This window comes from Dipodomys merriami, unplaced genomic scaffold (genome assembly GCF_024711535.1).
Source record: "Dipodomys merriami isolate MVZ:Mamm:240054 unplaced genomic scaffold, mDipMer1.0.p SCAF_8, whole genome shotgun sequence".
Lineage (NCBI taxonomy): Eukaryota > Metazoa > Chordata > Mammalia > Rodentia > Heteromyidae > Dipodomys > Dipodomys merriami.
In genome coordinates this window covers 33,760,416-33,781,364 of record NW_027206401.1, presented here as the reverse complement: position 1 = coordinate 33,781,364, position 20,949 = coordinate 33,760,416, and the positions used below count along the sequence as shown (strand labels likewise).

Here is a 20,949-nt window from a genome sequence, read left to right as displayed (position 1 = left end):
AAAGCTCATCGATGTGTGTACTTTAAATTGTACTTGTCACGGTATTTCAGTTATACCCTGATAAACCTGTTTTTGACAAGTTGAATTTGACACAGAAACCATACTGGAATATATTTTGGTAAGGTTTATTAAGCAGTCAGGCTAATTAGTGAGCACTGGCAGCATCGGGGGAGCATGGAGACTTGAAGCTCAAAGCCTTTGCTTCCACTGATATGTGTATGCCTCGGGTAAACAGAGACAGGACTGGAACAAGAACCAAGTGCAGCTTGGGATGCTTCTTCCACACCTGGGTATATATGCGCTCTTTCTGTCTTTTTCTCCCTCCCTCCCTCCCTCCCTCTCTCTCTCTCTCTCTCTCTCTCACACACACACACACACACACACACACACCCTGAGAAACAGGAAGAGGAGTGGGCAGAGCAGAAAACCTTGACCCCCTAATGCAATGTGCTTTGAACTATAGGTTATTAGAAGACAAAATGGTCCACTGGTCATTATCACTGTAAGAAAAAAAGAGAGAAGGAAAGAAGTAAAAAATCAAAGAGAAGGAAAAAAAAAAGAAACAGAACTCAAAGCAGAGCATGCTGAACAAAGTAAATAAATCCTGGCACACCTTGCCTTATTTCCATCTGAGTCTCTACGTACCTAGACTGTGCAGGTATCCCACGGCGGAGCAGCTGCACTGCTCTGGGAGGTGGGCTCAGACCTGTGATCCTGCTGCCAGAACTGCCCTAACAAACTCACAACGCCTCACTGGCTCATGCCGCACACTGCATTCTCCTCTTAGCAATTTCTCCACCATACAGTTGTATTACTTCAAAATAATGCTGAAGGTGCCAGGGATCATGGGATTACTATGAGGCTTTACCAATACTTAACCACCTTAGAAGCTATTTTAGAAAAGGACGCTTACAAGCAGTCCCTTTGGTATTTAAAGTAGAATTTTGTACGGTAAGTCACATACTCTGCAGCAAGAGTATGTGTTCGAGAGTTGGCTGTGTACAGCACCAGCCTTGATCAAAAAAGCTAAGGGACAGCACCCAGGCCCCAAGTTCAAGCCCTAGTAGCAGCGCGTGTGCGCGCACACACACACACACACAAGTATAGGGAAAAGTTACAAGGGAACTGGCTGAATACTAACAACTGCACTGACCACATCCCACAGAGGCAGGAGAGGCAACTAGAAATGGCTTTGGCAGCTGTCAGCCTCCTTAATACAAAACATTCAATTTCTAAGGCATGTTAGGAGCATTGCTGTCAACAGAAACTCTGACTCTACTGCTTGAACAAAAGCTGGAACAACAGTAGAGGGCAACGTTTCCCACCCCCAGAAACCTCTACTACACAACCCAACATCCAAACAACACAAGCCCCAGAGAACAGCTTCTTCCACATCCTCACACTGACGTCCTGTCAGCTCAGAGCTCTGATTCATTCCACAAACGCTGCCAAGGCGACGATGGGCTGGCTGCACTCGCTGCCAATGATAAAATCTCAGCTCAGCTGTCTAGGAGTATCAAGAAATCTTTAAATCTGGGCTACTTGGCACAGGTATCTGGTTGACACTGTTCCCAATTCTCCGAGGCTCCTCTTCCAACCATATGGGGACTCTGCGGCACAGCTCAGCTCTGCAATGCCAGCAGCTCGCTTAGATCTTGATTGAACACCTGTAGACTCACCAAGGAATGCCCCAATTTCTCAGCTGGAAAATGGAGTGGAATGAAGAGAGGGTGATGCTGTGATCTAGTCAGGGGTAAGCAGATCATCAAAGAAGGATCCAGGCCTCCTTGACAGTCTCATCCTAGAGTCTGGACCACCACAGAGATGTTGTAAGTATCAGACATCTCTGTCAGGCCTCCAGAACCAAGAGCTGTCACTGAATGCAGTTCAAGGAGTGACTAAATGGTGCCCAGACAGTCAGCAAAGTGGAACACCAAGAAAGCAGCACGCCTTTGAGAAGCGGAAGAGTGGAGAATGAATGTGACCTCAAGGGCAGGCCACGCGCAACAGCAGCGAGGGGCTGCCACACCTTCCTGGGAGAATCTTTGAATTTTCAAAACAATTTCCCACTTTCAACAAAATCCTCCTTTTCTTCCTCCTTGTCAGTGACCAGAGCTACCTAGTAATATGTCTGGAAGAGTTATATGCCCCCAGTCCTAGAAAAAAAAACTATTCCCAGTGCCCAGACACTGAGCGAGGTCCTGGGCACAGAGGAATGAGACATGGTTCTTCTCTTATGGCCCTTCTTCTTAGGCCACCCCTCTGCTGCCAACAGCAAGTGGTGAGGGTTAAAAAAGTGCTAAGGAACCTCCAAAAGCAAAAACCTGGTAAGACAGCAACTACAATGAAAGGCGAAGAGGAAGACCAGAAGAGACAACAAAATAGTAGTGCACGAGGCCCCTGACAAACTTAAGCAGCCCTCAGGGCCACTAGCACAGTAATTAAGTGCATCTGGTCCAGAATGGAACAGGCTTGAGTGTGGGAACAGGCCCAGCATCTCTCTGCTCCTTACAGCCCCCTGGCTTGTCCCACAGATGCTCACATAGATCTGCATTGCAGGAGTGAGATAGAATGTCTTGTTATCCGACCTCGATGATGTTGTAGAATCAAAACAAACCAACCACTGGGTGCTGGTGGCTCATACCTGTAATCCTAGCTACTCAGGAGGTTGAGATCTGAAGATCACAGTTGAAAGCCAGTCCGAGCAAGAAAGTCTGAGACTCTTATTTCCAATTAACTATCAGAAAACCAGAAGTGGTGCTGTGGCTCAAGTGGTAAGAGTGCTAGCCTTGAGCTGAAGAGCTCAGGGACAGTGCCCAGGCCCAGAGTTCAAGACCCACCACTGACCAAAAAAACAAAAAAACAAAAACCCACAAGCAACCCAGGAGAGCAAACCTGGATTCTCTGCCTGGCATACAGCTCTGAGTATCACGATCACTACTGTGAAGGAAACACAATTACCAATAAAAACTCGGGTACTCACTTCCCACATCGGCTACGCTTGCCGGCTCTGCAGCCCTTTGGTGAAGGTGCCAAGTTGAGTCTTTTTTTGGTCGGTCTTGGGCTTGAACTCTGGGCTTGGGCGCTGTCCCTGCGCTCTTCAGCTCAAGGAGAGCACTCTACCACTTGAGCTACAGCGCCACTTCCGGGCTTTGAACTGTGATCCTCAGATCTCAGCCTTCTTAGGGGCTGGGAAGGTGGCTCAGTGGTAGAGCGCTTGCCTTGCATGCCTGAGGCCCTGGGTTCGATTCCCCAGCACCACATAAGCAAAAAGAAAAAAAGCTGGAAGTGGCGCTGTGGCTCAAGTGGTAGAGCGCTATCCTTGAGCTGAAGAGCTGAGGGACAGTGCCCAGGCCCAGAGTTCAGGCCCCACAACCGGGCCCCCCCCACCCCCCAAAAAATAAAAGATCTCAACCTCCTGAGTAGCTAGGATTACAGGCGTGAGCCACCAGCGCCCGGCTGTCCTTTTATTTTTTATATTAGCTTACATTAGTTATAGTCCTACATTAGACTTTTCCAGGGAGGGTTTATTTTTCTTACAGTATTTTCCTAGATATCACTCATAAGACACATCAGCACTGACTGCAGTTTGTACATGGTATACCTTTAGCACTGAAGTTACCATCCAAACCCTCCCGACCCCCATCCTGCCCTCTCTTCCTGAAGTGGAAGGCAAGGACAAAGATGGTGTATGGGAGGGGCTCGGCTAGAGGTGTCCAGGATGGCATCCAGCGGCCTCCCTCAGAACTTCACAGTGGCTGGCTCTGAAGGATGTGGAAAAGGGGGCTGAACACTGGACATGGGAATGGGAGTCAAAGTGGGTTCTGGGAAGGCAAACCATTTGTGAAGGCTGATGGGGTGGGCCCCAGGCCAGACCTTCCCATGGGCAAGCTCAGTGATTCCATAAGAAGCCCGAGCGGTGAGTGGGGCGATCCCTCACCAGTGTCTTCTCAGCAACTTTTGACATTTGCCACACATGGGGAATGAACGAGGTGACAGAGAGCAGAAAGCTGGGCGTCCCTCCTGACTCCTCACACCAGGAGCAAGGCTGCCCCACTTGCATGCTGGAGTTGGCTCCTCTGCCTGGAGAAGACACGAACTCCTTCCTCACTGGCTTGTTACATGGATTAAACCAAGTAAAATATGGAACAGGCTGCTACTTGTGGCCTGGGGCTAAAAACTGCCTTTGTTTTCTATTTTCTGAGGTGCTGGGGATTGAGGCCAAGATTGAGTTTCACCTCTACCCTGATAACTGCTAAAAAACTGATCTTCCATTCTTTTTCTTTCTTTATTTTTTGTCTGTCATGGGGCTTGAACTCTGGGCCTGGGCACTGTCCCTCAGCTCTTCAGCTCAAGGCAAGTGCTCTACCACTTGAGCTACAGCGCCACTTCCGGTTTTCTGGTGGTTTACTGGAGATAGAAGTCTCACAGTCTTTCCTGCCTGGGCTGGCTTTGAACTGTGATCCTCAGATCTCAGCCTCCTGAGTAGCTAGGATTACAGGCGTGAGCCACCAGCACCCGGCTATACTTACATTATTTTTATAGAATAGATAGGAGGATAGGGACATTCCCTTACATATACCAAATAATATTTAACAAAGTGATAAAACATCCAAATAGTCAGGTGCCAGTAACTCACACCTGTAATCTTAGCTACTGGGGAGGCTGAGCTCTGAGGATTCTAGTTCAAAGCCAGCCCTGGCCTAGTTACTCACGAGCCCAAGATCTGAGGATCTCAAGACAGGAAAGTCTGTAATATTCTTATTTCCAATTAACCATCAAAAAGCTGGTAGTAGAGCTGTGGCTCAACTTGTAGAGCGCTAGTCTGGAGCAAAAGAGCTCAAGACAGGGCCAAGACCCTGAGTTTAAGCCTCAGGATGAGCACAAAACATAAAATAAAGAATCCTTACCCAAAGTCAGGCTCAACATATATTTTTCTATTCCCCAGCCTAAAGGAGTTGGAGTAGATTGAATGTCTTCTGCATCCAACCCACTGAAAGACATTTTCAGTGCCATTTTAGTATATGAAACTCAGACAAGTCACATTAGAAATACTCAAAGGCATTTTTGCTCATTCTTCTCCAAACATTTCAGTGCCCAAATCTCCAAGTTCAAGGTTACTACCTCATCTCGATTCCCACCAGCCTTCATGTGACACCCAAGACAACTGCTCAACCATAAACGTACTAGACTTCTAGCCTACTGTGAGATCTGTTCTGAATGGCTATGCGCTACTGAAGGATTCAGCAACAACATAATCCATAGCAACTTTCTCTTTTCCTTTCTGCTAAAGAAGAAACTTCCTTCTTCATCATCACATTGTGACAACAAAAATGTATTGAAAAAAATATATATATATGGGCTGGGAAGGTGGCTCAGTGGTAGAGTGCTTGCCTTGCATGACAGAGGCCCTGGGTTCGATTCCTCAGCACCACATAAGCAAAGAGAGAAAAGCCAGAAGTGGCGCTGTGGCTCAAGTGGTAGAGCGCTAGCCTTGAGCTGAAGAGCTTAGGGAGAGTGCGCAGGCCCAGAGTTCAGGCCCCACGACCGGACTCAAAAAAAACAAAAAACAAAAAACAAAAATGTATTGAAAGAATAGAGAAGCTGGATACTGGCTCACTCCTATAATCCTAGCTACTCAGAAGGCTGAGATCTGAGGATCACAGTTCAAAACCAGCCCAGGCAGAAAAGTCCATGAAACTCTGCTCTCCAATTAAGCAGCAAAAAGCCTGTGGCTCAAGTGGTAGAGCACTAGTCTTGAGGGGAAAAAAAAAAAAAACCCTCAGGGATAGTACCAAGGCCATTAGTTCAAGCCCCAGGACTGGGAAAAAAAAAAATCTACTTTCTAGACACTGCAGCCGAGATGGAAGACTGTATATGAAACTCTTCTCAAGCCCAAGGAATTGTCAGTTGCATAGATGCCTTATTAGTCAAGAGATTTAGCCTTGGATCAGGGTAGCTTAGAGCCCAAACAGAGTGAAGGGTCTAGGCCCTCACCTCAGGTATCAGCCGCCTCCTCTTCACGCTGGGCACCGCGTCTGGGTGACCATCACTGCCCAGTTGCCTTCTCTTGCTGGAGTCATGGAGGGCAATGAAGACACTGTCCAGAGGGTTTTTCTCAGAAATCCTGGAATTCAACGAGCAGTCCAATGCTGCATCTTCAGCCTCTGTTTCCACCTTCACAATGTTATTTTTTAAAACTGTAACAGAGACAAAATAGAGCTGAGCAAGAGAGTCAGGCCCACCTGGAAAACCAGGGTTCCCTGAGCAACTAGGGCTGCCCTAATCACAATAATCCTGTGCTTTCCAATGATGTGATCTTTATCTTATGACACTAGTGCTGCTAGTGTCATTCAGAATGAGTTCTGAATGTCTCTTTTGGAGAGACATGGTAAGGTAAATAAGTATTTCCTAGCTTCTCAGAAAGCTGAGATCTGGAGGATACTGTTCCAAACTAGTCTAGGCAGAAAAGCCCGCAATGCTCCATCTCTAAGGTATCCAGCAAAAAGCTGGCTAGGTGGTATAGTACAGCTAAGCAAAGTGTGAGGCCCTGAGTTCCAACCCCAGTACGATCACAAAGAAGCAAGTTAACTCTGAAAAAATACATATGATGTGCTGGGTGCCAGTGGCTCACACCTGTAATCCTAGCTACTCAGGAGGCTGAGGTCTAAAGATCACAGTTAGAAGCCAGCTTGGGCAGAAAAGTTCCTAGTGAGACTCTTATCTCCAATTAACCACTTAAAAACCAGAAGTGGTACTGTGGCTCAAGTGGAAGAGTGCTAGCGATGAGCACAAAGACAGTGCTCAGCCCCTGAGTTCAAGTCCCACAACTGAAATACATATGATGCTTTTAACAAGAGCAAACAAAGTTCAACTGCAACTTAAGAAAAAAAAAAGCTAGCTGGGAATGTAGCTTAGTGGTAGAATGCTTGCCTAGCACGAAGCCTGGGTTTGACTCCTCAGTACCACATAAATAGAAAAAGCCAGAAGCACTGTGGCTCAAATGGTAGAACGCCAGCTTGAGCACAAAGAGGCTCAGGGATAGATAGAGCCCAGGCCCTAAGTTCAAGCCCTAAAACCAGCAAAACATAAAAGTGGGCCAGGGCGATGTCCCTGGGCTTCATTTGCTTAAGGCTAGTACTCTACCACTTGAGCCACAGTGCTACTTCCTGTTTTTTCCGTGATTAACTGGGGATGAGTCTCATGGACTTTCCTGCCTGGGCTGGCTTTGAACCATGGTCCTTAGAATCCAGCCTCCTGAGTAGCTAGGATTATAAGCATCAGCCTCCGGCACCTGGCTGGGGAGAGGACTTTTCATTATATAACTTTAAAATATTTTGAACTGTGTGACTGTGACCTATTCAAAAATATTAAAAATATAGTTTACCTTCATCTACATCTTCACTGAAATCAGTTGAGTTCATCTTCTATTCCACTATGAAAAGATAAAGACAAAGTTTTTGTTTATTGCATGAATTATTTAATGTTCTCAACATTCCCTAAGCCCAGCCTGGCACGGAGCTTCGAAGCAAAGGTAAAAGGTGATGAGCAACAGCATGGTGGAGGGACAGGCCCTCATGTCTTATACAGACTTAGGATCCACGCTGGGCCCCTTCCCCCGAGAATCTACAAGACTTCTCATGACTCAGAATATGGCCAGCCCAAGTGGAGATGTGCTGGGAGAGGAAAACACACCAGATTCAGACCTAGCAAGGCAAGGCAGCTCTGTGAGAAATGTTCTAGATTAATCACACATGAAATCTGGAAGACTACAGTTTGAGGCCAACCTGGGCACAATGTTTTCAGGATCCCAGTGCAACAGAAAAGTATATACACCTGTCATCCAAGCTATGGCAGGATGCAGAAATAAACAAAAGGATGACAGCCCAGGCTGACCTTACCTTAAAAAAACAGAGTGAGGGCTGGGAAGGTGGCTCAGTGGTAGAATGCTTGCCTTGCATGCCTGAGGCCCTGGGTTCCATTCCTCAGCACCACATAAGAAAAAAGAAAAAAGCCGGAAGTGGTGCTGTGGCTCAAGTGGTAGAGCATTAGCCTTGAGCTGAAGAACTGAGGGACAGCGCCCAGGCCCAGAGTTCAGGCCCCACAACCGGACCCAAAAAAAAAAAAAAAACAGTGAAAAAGGGCCAGCAGCATGGTTCAAGTTGGCCTGCCTGGTAAGCACGAGGCCCTAAATTCAAACTCCAGTACCATGTTTTGTTTTGACAAGGGAAGGAAGGAAGGAAGGAAGGAAGGAAGGAAGGAAGGAAGGAAGGAAGGAAGGAAGGAAGGAAGGAAGGAAGGAAGGAAGGAAGGAAGGAAGGGAGGGAAGGGAAGGAGGGAGGGAGGGAGGGAGGGAGGGAGGGAGGGAGGGAGGGAGGGAGGGAGGGAGGGAAATTTAAAATTACATGGCTGCACTAGTCTTCTTCGTAACCAACGAGGAGGGAGAGGCACTGTGGTGGTGCAGCGAAGGTTTTCAGAGCGCTCTACAACTGGGTCTAACAAACCAGGTAGGAATGAAGTAGGAAGCAGGAGGCGGCAGTTCTCTTTCCCAGACAGCAGGGAGCTGACATTGAAGTACTATTAAGCCTTTGGAGTTCCCAAAATTCCATGAACAAGGCCATCAATAGCATAAGGTACAATCAGATACAAGCATTCCAGTACATTCTAGGAGAGGCCTCAGAGTCTTATAGAGGTGGATGGAGGCTCAAGAAGGTAAAGAACTTGGGCTGGGAAGGTGGCTCAGTGGTAGAGCGCTTGCCTTGCAATGCATGAGGCCCTGGGTTTGATTCCCCAGCACCATATAAGCAAAAAGAAAAAAGCCGGACGTGGCGCTGTGGCTCAAGTGGTAGAGTGCTAGCCTTGAGCTGAAGAGCTAAGGGACAGTGCCCAGGCCCAGAGTTCAGGCCCCACAACCGGACCCAAAAAAAAAAAAAAAAAAGAAGGTAAAGAACTTGTGGAGATTCCCCTGGGGCCTGCAGTGTGGTGTGATAGACAGCTGTGGGGGCCAATGGGGTAGGGAAGTGGTCCTCTCCTCCTGCAGGATCAGCATGAAACTGAGAACATGAGAACACAGAAAGTCCCAGGGTATGAGACGAGAAGGAACCCTGGGAAGTACTTCAGGAGTAGAGGGTGGGGAAACGGCAGGACATAAAAGCAGCAGGAAGGAAAGGGTGGTCAGAAGCCCAAGTTTACTGGCAAGAACTCGGGGGTTTCTATAAAAATCACAACTCATAGCTAGTCCCCAAAGCTTGGAAATTTTCTTCTCTCTCTCTTTTTTTTTTGGTTGGTCATGGGGCTTGAACTCTGGGCTTGGGCACTGTCCCTCAACTCTTCAGCTCAAGGCGAGCGCTCTACCGCACCACTTCTAGTTTTCTAGTGGTTTATTGGAGATAAGAGTCTCATGAACTTTCCTGCCTGGCTTGGCTGGTTTTGAACCGTGATCTTCAGACCTCAGCTTCTTGAGTAGCTAGAATTACAGGTGTAAGCCACTGGCGCCCAGGTTCTTCTTCTTCTTTTGGCGAGGGTCCAGTCATGGGGCCTGAACTCTGGGCCTGGGCGCTGTCCCTCAGCTCTTCAGCTCAAGGCTAGCACTCTACCACTTGAGCCACAGCGCCACTTCCAGCTTTTTTCTTTTTGCTTATGTGGTGCTGAGGAATCGAACCCAGGGCCTCATGCATGCAAGGCAAGAGTCTACCACTGAGCCACCTCCCCAGCCCCCCCCCCTTTTTTTAACTTGGTGTAGGTCTTGAATTCTGGACCTTGTGCTGTCCCTGAGCAATTTTGCTCAAGGCTAGCTAGCACTTTACTACTTTAAGCCACAGCTCCACTTCTGGTTTTATTTTTTGTTTGTTGTTTTGTGGGTTGTGGAGCTTAAACTCAGGGCCTGGCCACTGTCCTGAGATCTTTTTACTCCACTTTCGTCTTCTTGGGTTTTTAGTGGTGGTAGTGGTGGTTGTGGGGCTTGAACTCAGGGACTTGGGCACTATCCCTGAGCTTTTTGCTCAAGGCAAGCATTCTACCACTTTGAGCCGCTGGTGCTACTTTTGGTTTTCTGGGTTAACTGGAGATAAAGAGTCTTATGGACTTTCCTGCCCAGCCTGACTTTGAACCCCTGATCTTTAGATCTCAGACTCCTGATTAAGGGTGTGAGCCACCAGCCAGTGTACACTATATGTGAACTACTAACTTGAAGGGAGGGATGGGTGGGGAAAGGAGAATGATGGAAGGGGTGACACTGACCAAGATGCACTGTACCTATAATCAGATCCTAGAATTGCAACCCTTTTGTTCAACTACTTGATCATAATTTAAAAAAATAAATAAAAGACACTCGGGCCAACTTGTGAGGGTGGGAAGCATGGTGTGGAAAGCGCGTAGCCATTACTAATTACTGACAAACCCAACTGGACTTGAAATAGGGGGACCTTTAATCACTTGGTTTTTTTCCATTATACAAAGCTAGGGGCTGGGAAGGTAGCTCAGTGGTAGAGCGCTTGCCTTGCATGCATGAGGCCCTGCATTCCATACCTCAACACCACATACACAGAAAAAGCCGGAAGTGGTGCTGTGGCTCAAGTGGTACAGCGCTAGCCTTGAGCTGAAGAGCTGAGGAACAACACCCAGGCCCAGAGTTCAGGCCCCACGACCGGACCCAAAAAAAAATAAATAAATAAAAATAAAAAAATAAAAATAAAATATTCTGGGTAGTAACTATAGAGGGCTCTAGATATTCACACACATATCCCTTCAGGGGAGGGGCCCAAAGGTGTAACTCCCCCAAACATGTAAAATACTACTTTATCAAAACACATTCCAAGCAGGGCCATACTGGCTCACACCTATAACCCTAGCTATTCAGGAGGCTGAGATCTGAGGATCACAGTTTGAAACCATACCGGGTAGAAAAGTCCCGGTGAGACTCTTACCTCCCATTAACCACTCAAAAGCCAGAAGTGGTGCTGTGGCTCAAAGCGGGAGGGCATAGCCTTGACTAAGAGCTCAGAGACAGTGCCTAGGCCCTGAGTTCAAACCCCATGACCAACAAAAAAATAACAACAATGAATTGCAGGAAATGGAAATATATTGTTGTTGTTATTTTGTTTTCCTTTTAGGGGGCACAGAAATGGTGGGAGGAAGGGTGAACAAATGCAGTTATGGTACTTAATATACACTACATTAAAAAAATGAACTATGCAACTTGTGAGCAGGGACAGGATGGGAAAACTATTGTACTCATTCCCTGACTTAAGAAATTATAACTCCCAGGCCAGGCACTGGTGGCTCATGCCTGTAATCCTAGCTACTCAGGAGGCTGAGATCTGGGGATCACGGTTCAATGCCAGCCTGAGTAGGAAAAGTGCGTGAGATTCTTATCTCCAATAAACCACTCAGAAAACCGGAAGTGGCACTGTGGCACAAGAGCTCAAGGACAGCACCCCAAGTCCTGAGTTCAAGCCCCAGAAACAGCACAAAATAATAATAATAATAATATTGATGCTGGGGCTAGTAGTATAGAAGAGTGGCACTGCACATGTTTATCATGCATAAGGCCTAGCCTAATCCCCAGCACTAAGAAAATAAAATATACAGGGATGGGAATGTGGCTTAGTGGTAGAGTGCTTGCCTAGCATGCATGAAGCCCTGGGTTCAATTCCTCAGTACCACATAAACAGAAAAGGCCAGAAGAGGTGTTGTGGCTCAAGTAGTAGAGTGTAAGCCTTGAGCAAAAGAAGCTCAGGGACAGTGCCCGGGCCCTGAGTTCAAGCCCCAGAACTAGGTGTGTGTGGGGGGGGGGGAACTGTCCCATTAGGAGATATGCCTCAGGGGCCAGGAATGGAGAGAGATGAGTACAGAAGAGGCCAGGCTCCGAGAGCGGCTCTGTGGCTCAAGCTGTAGAGTGCTGGCCTTGAGCAGAAGAGTCCAGGCTGAGGAAGAACCTTTTTCTGGGTTGCAAAAAAAGGAAGGAGTCTAGAAGGGCAGCTGTGAAGTGAGTAAGTATGGAATCATGCAGGGACCCGACTCTGGGAAACTCTCTTTAAGAAGTGGGGAGGGAAATGAAACCCTTCTCAAGCAGGGGCAGAGAGTGTGGTGATTTCTGGCAAAGCCCTTGGCCCACAGGATCCCTGTCCCTTCTGTGTAACTGGCCCTTTGGTTCCGGAGGAACACATTCTCTAGAGCTGCCCAAGGGCCACAGAATGGCCCAGGGCCCCCTTCAGAGAAGACACACTGCCTTTGTGACAGCTCAGGAGGCTAATCAGAGCTGCCAGAAGCTTGTGGCTGCCCCAAGTCACAAAGGACAAGCATCAGGCCCAGAAATGGGAAGTACTTGGGTTTCCTGAAACTTCAAGGTTCAATCCCAGTCAACTGACTCAGGTTTCTATCCAGTAGAATCAGATACAGTGGCCTGCCAGGCTGGAACTCACCAGGGGCCCAAGGTGGAGGTCAGGGAAGCTGTGACTACCCCCCATCCCATTCCTGACCTCAAACCCCTTGGGACAACTGTTCCTTACCCCTCCCCCACAGTTGTACCGTGAAGGATTGCTCACTACCAGACTCCTTTGAGAATGGGAGACTCAGAGTAGAAAAGTGACTAGAATCCAAACAATGGGGACATACACCTCACACTTGTAATCCTAGCCACTCAGGAGGCTGAGATGTGACGATCAGTTTGAAGCTAGCCTGGGAAGAAAAGTCTATGAGACTCTATGCCCAATCAACCAGCAAAAAGCTGGAAATGGAAATGTGGCTCAAGTGGTACAGTGCCAGTTTTGTATGGAAAAAGCAAAGGGATAGCACCCAGGCCCTGAGTTCAAGTCCCAAAATGGCTCCCCATCCCATTCCATGGCACCTGTGGGCAAGAAGCCAGGTGAGCCCTCAGAGGATCAAAGCAGGGACGATGTGCAGCAGCCTTGAAGAATTCCTTGCTGGGACTGGGAAGGTGGCTCAGTGGTAGAGTGCTTGTCTTGCATGTATGAGGCCCTGGGTTCGATTCCTCAGCACCACATAAGCAGAAAAAGCCAGAAGTGGTGCTGTGGCTCAAGTGGTAGAGTGCTAACCTTGAGCTGAAGAGCTGAGGGACAGCACCCAGGCCGAGAGTTCAAGCCCCAGGACAGACCAAAAAAAAAAAAAGAATTCCTTACTGAATGTCAGTCAAAAAATGCTGGCTTAAGATCAAAGAGACAAGTGGCACGTGGTCTCCCTGGTATGTGGATGTTAAATCTAAAATGCAAGGAGATATGGCAAAGTAAACAGGTCTCAACAAAGAACATCTGCTTAATTTGTCATATAATTTCTAAGTGACTCCATGTTCTTGACCTCATATATGGTCTGTGTGTGTGTGTGTGCACGCGCGCGTGCGCATGCACAATCTGAAGTTAGGAGGAAGGCACAGAATAGGAGGGAAATGGGGAAAATATACAACTGAGAGGCCCATCAGCAGCACTGCACATTGATGAAAACGAACTAAGCAACTCAAGGGTAGTGACAGGAGGGAGGGAATGAGAGGAAAAGGGAGCAGCTTACACTAAACAAAAGGAAAGAAATGTATATATCATCTGATATAGAAGAAATAGTTGTATTATCAAAGCTTATAGAATTCACAAACTTTATAGACCATGATAATGATAATTTGCCTCGTGGTTAAAATTTGTATGTGATTTTAAGTATCACTATCCCAAAATACTGGGAAATCTGTGAAATTTGTGTGTAATCACCTAATCTCAGTTTAAAAAAATTTTTTTTAAAAAGCTGGCTTTGTCAGGCTCATGCCTGTAATCCTAGCTACTCAGGAGGCTGAGATATGCGGATCATGGTTCTAAGCCAGCCCAGGCAGGAATGTCCAATTAACCACCAGAAAACTGAAGTGGTGCTGTGGCTCAAGTGGTAGAGCACTAGCCTTGACCTGAGGGACAAGGCCCAGGTCCAGAATTCAAGCTCCACCACCAACCAAAAAACATTAAATAAATAAAATGCTGGCTTTTAACATAGTCATTTATGAAGAGCTTTCAGCTCAGTTAGAACATCTAACAGATGCCTTGCCTAGCTCTCCATCTCAGCCTTGGTTTTTTCTTCTGTGCAACAGAGCTGACCACATCTACCTCATCATGGTTGTAAAAAGTAGAAAGAAAATGCCTGAAAAACACCACTCAGTGTGACTTATTATAAAGTTTGAAGGAAAAAAAATTTTAAGTGGATTTTAATGATATAACTTTTAAAGAACTGCAAAATTAAAATGGCTTAAAGGTTTATAAAAGTTTATTAACTTTTCTTCAAGTGAAAGAAACAAACTGGTGGGGGGGGGGAGGGGATTCACTGAATTCTCTCCCTGTGGACAAGAAGAATGTTCCCATGCCACAGGCTCTTGAGGCGTGGCATCGCGGGGTTCACAGGTCAGCTGAGCCTCGGAGATCTCAGCTCCTCGTCCACAGCAGTGGCATCTTGCCCTGGGGCCTTGCAGGACATGTCTGCAATTTGCTTTTATTTTTAGACACATCTGCAAATGCAGTTTGAAAAATACCAGTCCTCACAAGACCAGGACGATTTTCCCGAGTTTTCCTAAAGCTGCAATTGTTGCTACCTCTCTTATTCAGCCAGAGCCATAACCTCATCCTCCAGAAGGCGGCGAAGCGCAGCCACGATGCTGCTGCCCACCTGCAATTGGGTGTCCAACTCTTGGCCAGTGATTTCTGGATCTGACTAACTGCCACATCTCCCTTGACTAATAGGTTCTTCTTGCAGACTTGACTACCTCCTCACACTTGGTCTCCAGTATGGGAAGGAGAGCACATTCCTGCATGTACTGGGAACTGAGTAATTTTCATGTTCTTAGGAGGTACAGGGCTCCTAAGAACTACTCACTTGACTCACTATTCACCTGACTTCATCTTGTGACCCATGAGCTAATAAATTCTGGGCAAAGTCTGGTATAACTTGTACTTACTGAGCACCAGGCTTGCCTGTGTAATCACTTTGCTAGCTCCTTGCACACGCTAACAGATCCTTGCATAAGTGTGCTTTGTAAGACAGGTACTGGTGGCTCACACTAGTAATCTACTCAGGAGGCTGAGATCTGAGGATTGTGGTTCAAAGCCAGCCCAGGTAGGGAAATCTATGAAGCCCTTTTCTCCAATTAACTACAAAAAAAAAAAAAAAAAAAAAAAAAACTGGAAGTAGAGCTGTGGCTCAAAGTGGTAGAGTGTTAGTCTTGAGTTAAAGAGCTCAGGGACAGTGCCCAGGCCCTGAGTTCAAGCCCTATGACTGGCAAAAAAAAAAAAAAAAAAAAAAAAAAGAGTAATTTGTTCAGTGAAGCAATTCATGTTAGCTAGGCACTGGTAAATTATTGCCTATAATCCTAGCTAATCAGAAAGTTGAGATCTGAGATATCAGTTTGAAGCCAGCCTGGGCAGAAAAGTCTGTGAGAGTCTTATCTCCAATTTACCAGCAAAAAAAAGTTAGAAACTGAGGTGGGCTAACTTAGTACTCAACTTTTTTTTTTTTTTTTTGGGGGGGGGTTCGGTCGTGGGTCGTGGGGCCTGGGCACTGTCCCTCAGCTCAAGGTTAGCGCTCTACCACTTGAGCCATAGCGTCACTTCCGGCTTTTTTCTTTTTGCTTATGTGATGCTGAGGAATCGAACCCAGGGCCTCAGGCATGCAAGGCAAGCACTCTACCACTGAGCCACCTTCCAGCCCCAGTACTCAACTTCTTAAAAAAAAAAAAAAAAAAAGCCTATGAGTTTGAGGCCCTGAATTCAAGTCCCAGTGCTAGAACAAAAACAAATAAAAATACTAAAACAACTAACTTTAAATAGAATAAAAACAGAGGGAGTTATTGAGAAAACTGTTGTTATAAAGCAACTGTTTGTCAAAGTCTGGTTTTTAGACAAAATTCAGACTCACATGCCAAGCGGCAATTACCCCTCAGGGCCAATATAGCCCTGCCTTGTTTAACTTGCTAGAGACAGGATGCTAGCCTCTCTGCGTGGCCTGGGCGGGGCTGTAGCAGCTACTTCCAGGAATGACACAAGTAATGAAATATGGACTGAAATCATGATACTCAGAGACACTGGAGAAAGAAACTGAGAACAAGTTGATGCTCCTCCCAAAGCACATAAATACTCGTTTTTGGTATGTGTGTTTTTATGTTGAATTTGGTTTTCAAGCCAGGTGTAATCGTTCAACAATTCTGAACTTGAAAGGCTGAGACAGAAGGACAGACAGTAAGGCCAGTCTATGCTATGTAAGTAAGAGTCTGTCTCAAAAATATTTTTTTGCCAGGTGCCGGTGGCTCACGCCTGTAATCATAGTTACTCAGGAGACTGAGATCTGAGGATCACAGTTCAAAGCCAGCCTGGGCAGGAAAGTCCGTAAGACTCATCTCCAATAAACCACTAGAAAACCAGAAGTGGCGCTTTGGCACAAGCCATAGAGTGCTAGCCTTGAGCTGAAGAGCTTAGGGACAATGCCCAGGCCCAGAGTTCAAGCCCCACGACCCACAACAACAACAAAAAAGTCTCTCAGACTTTCCTGCCAGGGCTGGCTTTGAACAGCAATCCTCAGATCTCAGCCTCCTGAGTAGCTAGGATTATAGGCGTGAACACTGGTGCCTGGCATGACACTGTTATCTCCAATTAACCACCAAAAAGCTGGAAGTGGAGTTGTAGCTCAAGTGGTAGAGCTCTGGCCTTGAGCACAAAAGTTCAGAGACAGCACCCAGGCTCTCAGATCAAGCCCCCAGACTGGCAATAAATAAATAGATAAATAACTCTAAGTAAATTCTACTTAGTTCAGGAGTGCACTCACACGCATGCATACACACACACACACACACACACACACACATTCTCTCTCTCTGCAGAAAATCTTGTTTAGGTATATACAGTTCTATAAAAGTTGAACTAAAAAAAAAAAATTGAACTGTAGGGCTGGGAATGTGGCTTAGTGGTAGAGTGGGTAGCTAGCATGCATGAAGCTCTGGGTTCAATTCCTCTGTACCACATAAACAGAAAAAGCCAGAAGTGGCACTGTGGCTCAAGTGGTGGAGTGCTAGCCTTGAGCAAAAGGAGCTCAGGGACAGTGCCCAGTCCATGAGTTCAAGCCCTAGGACTGGCCAAAATAAAAGATGAACTGTAAGGGGCTGGGAAGGTGGCTCAGTGGTAAAGTGCTTGCCTTGCATGTCTAAGGCCCTGGGTTCGATTCCTCAGCACCACATAAGCAAAAAGAAAAAAAAAAAAGATGAACTGTAAATACAATTAAGTGGATAAAGTTCCACCATCACAGAGAAACTCTACAAAATAATTACCCCAAATAAGCTAGCCAATAATGAATACAATATAATTACTATTGATGACATCATAGATGTCAAAAGTAAGGGCCACAGAAAGTACTGACCTCCCATACACGAACATCAAATTCGTTTCACTGGTTAGCCATCAACCTTCATGTGTTTCTACACTGTATAAAGTATTTAAATTCTCATTGTGGTGGAATTTCTAGACAGCTCTAAAAAGTGCCAACTGGGACATTCCTGCACAGCATTAATTTCTCAAATTTGTGAGGGGGGCACCCAACATTACTTACCCTGCCACGCCTTAGCCAATGTAAGAGATGATTAGTTACCAAGAAGAGACCCCCAAATGGGGCATGGTGTTGCATGCCTATAATCCCAGCACTGGAGTGGGGAGGGGATGGGGCTGAAGCAGGAGGATTACAGGCTAGCTTGGGATACATAGTGAGACCTTGTTTCAAAGAAAAAAGAATGGAGATGGGTATCAGTGGCTCCCGCCTGTAATCCTACTTACTCAGGAGGCTGAGATCTGAGGATCTTGATTCTAAACTAGCCTGGGCAGGAACGTCAGAGACACTCTTCAATTAACCACCGGAAGTGGTGCTGTGGCTGGAGTAGTAGAGCGCTAGCCTTGAGCTGAAGAGCTGAGGGACAGCTCCCGGGCCCAGAGTTCAAGCCCCATGACCTCCACCACCACCACCACCAACAACAACAACAAAGGAACGCTTTCTTGGACTCCTAACTGGCTTCTCTTCTTGTTAGGTGACAAAAAAAGGGGAGGTGGGGGGGGGGGGAGGAGGGAGGAACACTTCTGCTTCTGGTTAAATATTTCTTCAATAAAGAAACGATTCCAGGCTGGGAAGGTGGCTCAGTGGTAGAGTGCTTGCCTTGCATGCCTGAAGCCCTGGGTTCGATTCCTCAGCATCACATAAGCAGAAAAAGCTGGAAGTGGCGCTGTGGCTCAAGTGGTAGAGCTCTATCTAGCCTTGAGCGGAAGAGCTGAGGGACAGTGCCCAAGCCCAGAGTTCAAGCCCCATGACCGACAAAAACAAAAAACAAAGCACGAAACGATTCATCAAAGCCCACGTTGGATGACAGGTTTTCTATGACAGATGGGTGGGGGCAGAGGGTCCTGGAGCTTGAACTCTGGGCCTGGGCTCTGTCCTTGAGTTTCTTTTGCTCAGGGCTAGTGCTCTACCACTCGTTCCACTTCCGGCTTTCTGAGTAGTTCCTTGAGATAAAGAATCTCAGGGAGACCTTCCTGCCTGGGCTGGCTTTGAACTGAGATCCTCAGACCTCAGCTTCCTAGGCAGAGCCAGAGCCCAGCTACCTTGACAAATCTAAAAGGCTGTTTTGTCGTGTGTCCCCGTCTCGGCCCCACCAGACCCAGTGGGTTTGAGTGCCAGGTACACACCTGCGTGAACCCATTCGGAGGAAGAACAGCGCCTCGGACCCCATCTTTTGCAATCCTAGAGGCTCTCCCGACTTACTTAGCAAACATTTATTTAAATGAGCACCTAACAAGTTATCAGACTTGAGAATGCCAGACTATGAAGAAGAAGAACGCTCGCGTGGACGCCGGGAGGCTCACCGGGCCCCGGAGGTGGGACACAGGGCCGGAGACACCTCCTCCAGCCCCGTCACAAGGCGGCCGCGGGGCTCGCCGCGTTCCTCGGCTGCCCGCAGCTCCGGCTTTCCCCCGACCTGCTGCCCCGTGCCACTCGGCACATTTGTAGAAACACCTCCAAAAGTTTCTTTAAGAAAGTGCAAAACTGCGTCCAACGTGCTTCACCTTAAGCCCTGCAGATAACCAGCATCCTTGCCTGCCCGGCCCCCGCTTCCAAACTCCTTCCAGACGGGCCATCAGACCGACTCCACGGACCTCGCTAACAACTCCTTGTTTACTAGATGAAAAGTGCACGGAAGACCTCGGCGCCGTGCCTGTGCCTGCACGGCACCGTCCAGTCCGCGCGCCAAGTCTGCGTGGGACCTCACGCCAAGCGCGGTCACGGGGGGCGTCGAGCGCCCCGGGCTCCGGTTCCCCCGCCGGCCGGCCGGGAAGGCCTTGCGCCAGGCCGGGTGCACACCCGAAGCGCCGGGCCCGCCTCCAGCTACGGGGCAGCGGGAACCACGCACCGCCGTGGGTCCGCCGGGATGGCGCCGCGCCCCCTGGCGGCGGGGTCCGACCTTTCCGCTCCCGGCCGCCGCCGCCACCGCCGGTCTGCCTCGCTCCATTTGCAGACACCGGGGGTAGCGTCCCTCCGAGCGGCGGCTCCCCGGCCTCCCGCTCCCCGCTCCCCGCTCGGCAGAGCCCCGAAGTCCCCGCCCCCTGCTCCGGCTCTGACACCCCCCCTCCTTCCACACGCGGCGCCGTCCCTCCCCGCCGCAGCCCGGCGGAGCTCGGGCACCCAAGAGCCGCCGCGGGCTCCGCACAGCCCTCCGGCGGCCCCGGCCGCTCCATCGCGGCCGCCCGGCGGGGGTGCGAGGCCGGCGCGCGGCGCGAGTGGGGCGGGCGGCGGCGGCGGCGCGGAGCGATCCACTGCGCGTTCCCCCCTCCGACGAGGCGCGCGGCGCGCGTGCTCCCCGGAACGCCATGGAGCCGCGGCGTTCCGAGCGGGCACAAAGGGGCGCGCGGCACAATGGGCGCGGCGAGTCCGTGGGCGCCGCGCTCGGGCGGCGCGGGTCCCGCACCGGGATGGGCGCTGCTCCTACGGGCGGGCGGGCGGGCGGGCTGCGGCGGCCCCCCCGCGTCCCTCCCCTGCGCCCGCCCCCACCCGGCGTGGATAGTGCGGCCGCCCTCCCGTCCCAGCGCCCCGCCGCCGCCGCGCGGCCCGCCCGGCCCGCCCGCCCGCCACTTACCTGGAACACGAGTTCTGTACTTTTGCGGAGCGGGTCGGCCCCGAGTTGGGGCGCCACGTGCGGGCGGGGTGGGGGCGCGGATCCAGGAGTGGGGGGCCACGCGCGCCGGGGACCTGGCCGGGGCGGCCCGCGGAGTTGCTGGGGGCGGCGTGTATTTTCCCCTCTCTTTGTGTGTGTCCGTGCGCTGCGCTCTCGCGTGACGTGACGGGACTCCGTGTGTCATTTCCGCACAAGGACACAGGAGCCCCCGCGGCAGTGGAATCGCAACCCCTCCGCCCCCACCGCGCCGCCCCTCCCCCTCAGCGGGGCACACGCGGGACGGCGGCGGCGCTCGGGCGGGATCGGCGCGGCGGGGCGCCGGGGCCGCGCACCGGGGCGCCGGCCGCGGCACGGCTCCGCTCCGCTCCACGTGGGCCCGCGCGGCGGGGCGGGAGGGCACCCACGGGGCGCCCGGCCCGCGCTAGCGAACAATGTGTCCGGCACGCCGAGTGCTGTGCCCCGCGTCCTGCCTCTGGAAACGTGCTTCCCAGACCCTAGACCACGGCCCGGAACGCCGCTTTTTCCACTTTTACCCCCCTGTGGGACGGCGATCGTGCGGGGCGTCTTCTCGCCTGGCGCCCGCACCTCTCCAATCCCTCCCCCCCCTTTTTTTTTGGACATTTTGGCTGTGGTCCCCGGACCCCACGGCGGGTCTTCCCGCGCCGGGCCAGGCACAAAGGCGTCGGGGCGCAGTGGCCCCGCGGAGCGGGCATGGAGTCCGGCGGGACGCTGGAGAGCGACCGGGCGCTGGCCCCTCCCCCGGCGCGCTG

At 49.7% G+C, this 20,949-nt stretch overlaps 1 protein-coding gene across 2 annotated transcripts in view; it reads right to left on the bottom strand.

Annotated features, from left to right (window-relative positions):
- The window catches only part of Bend3 (BEN domain containing 3), a 28,902-nt gene extending 8,549 nt beyond the window's left edge, over positions 1 to 20,353 (bottom strand). The window contains exons 1-3 of one of the 2 annotated variants that reach the window (XM_070010161.1): positions 20,141 to 20,353; positions 7,388 to 7,435; positions 5,998 to 6,200 (exon numbers count right to left, since the gene is read on the bottom strand). In XM_070010161.1, coding sequence (XP_069866262.1) covers positions 5,998 to 6,200; positions 7,388 to 7,424 — 240 coding nt within the window. In that variant the 5' untranslated portion in view covers positions 7,425 to 7,435; positions 20,141 to 20,353. Of the gene's footprint in view, positions 1 to 5,997; positions 6,201 to 7,387; positions 7,436 to 19,073; positions 19,313 to 20,140 lie in introns of those variants that run through there. The other variant, XM_070010162.1, reaches the window with a different exon arrangement.
- Positions 20,354 to 20,949: the final 596 nt, after the last annotated feature.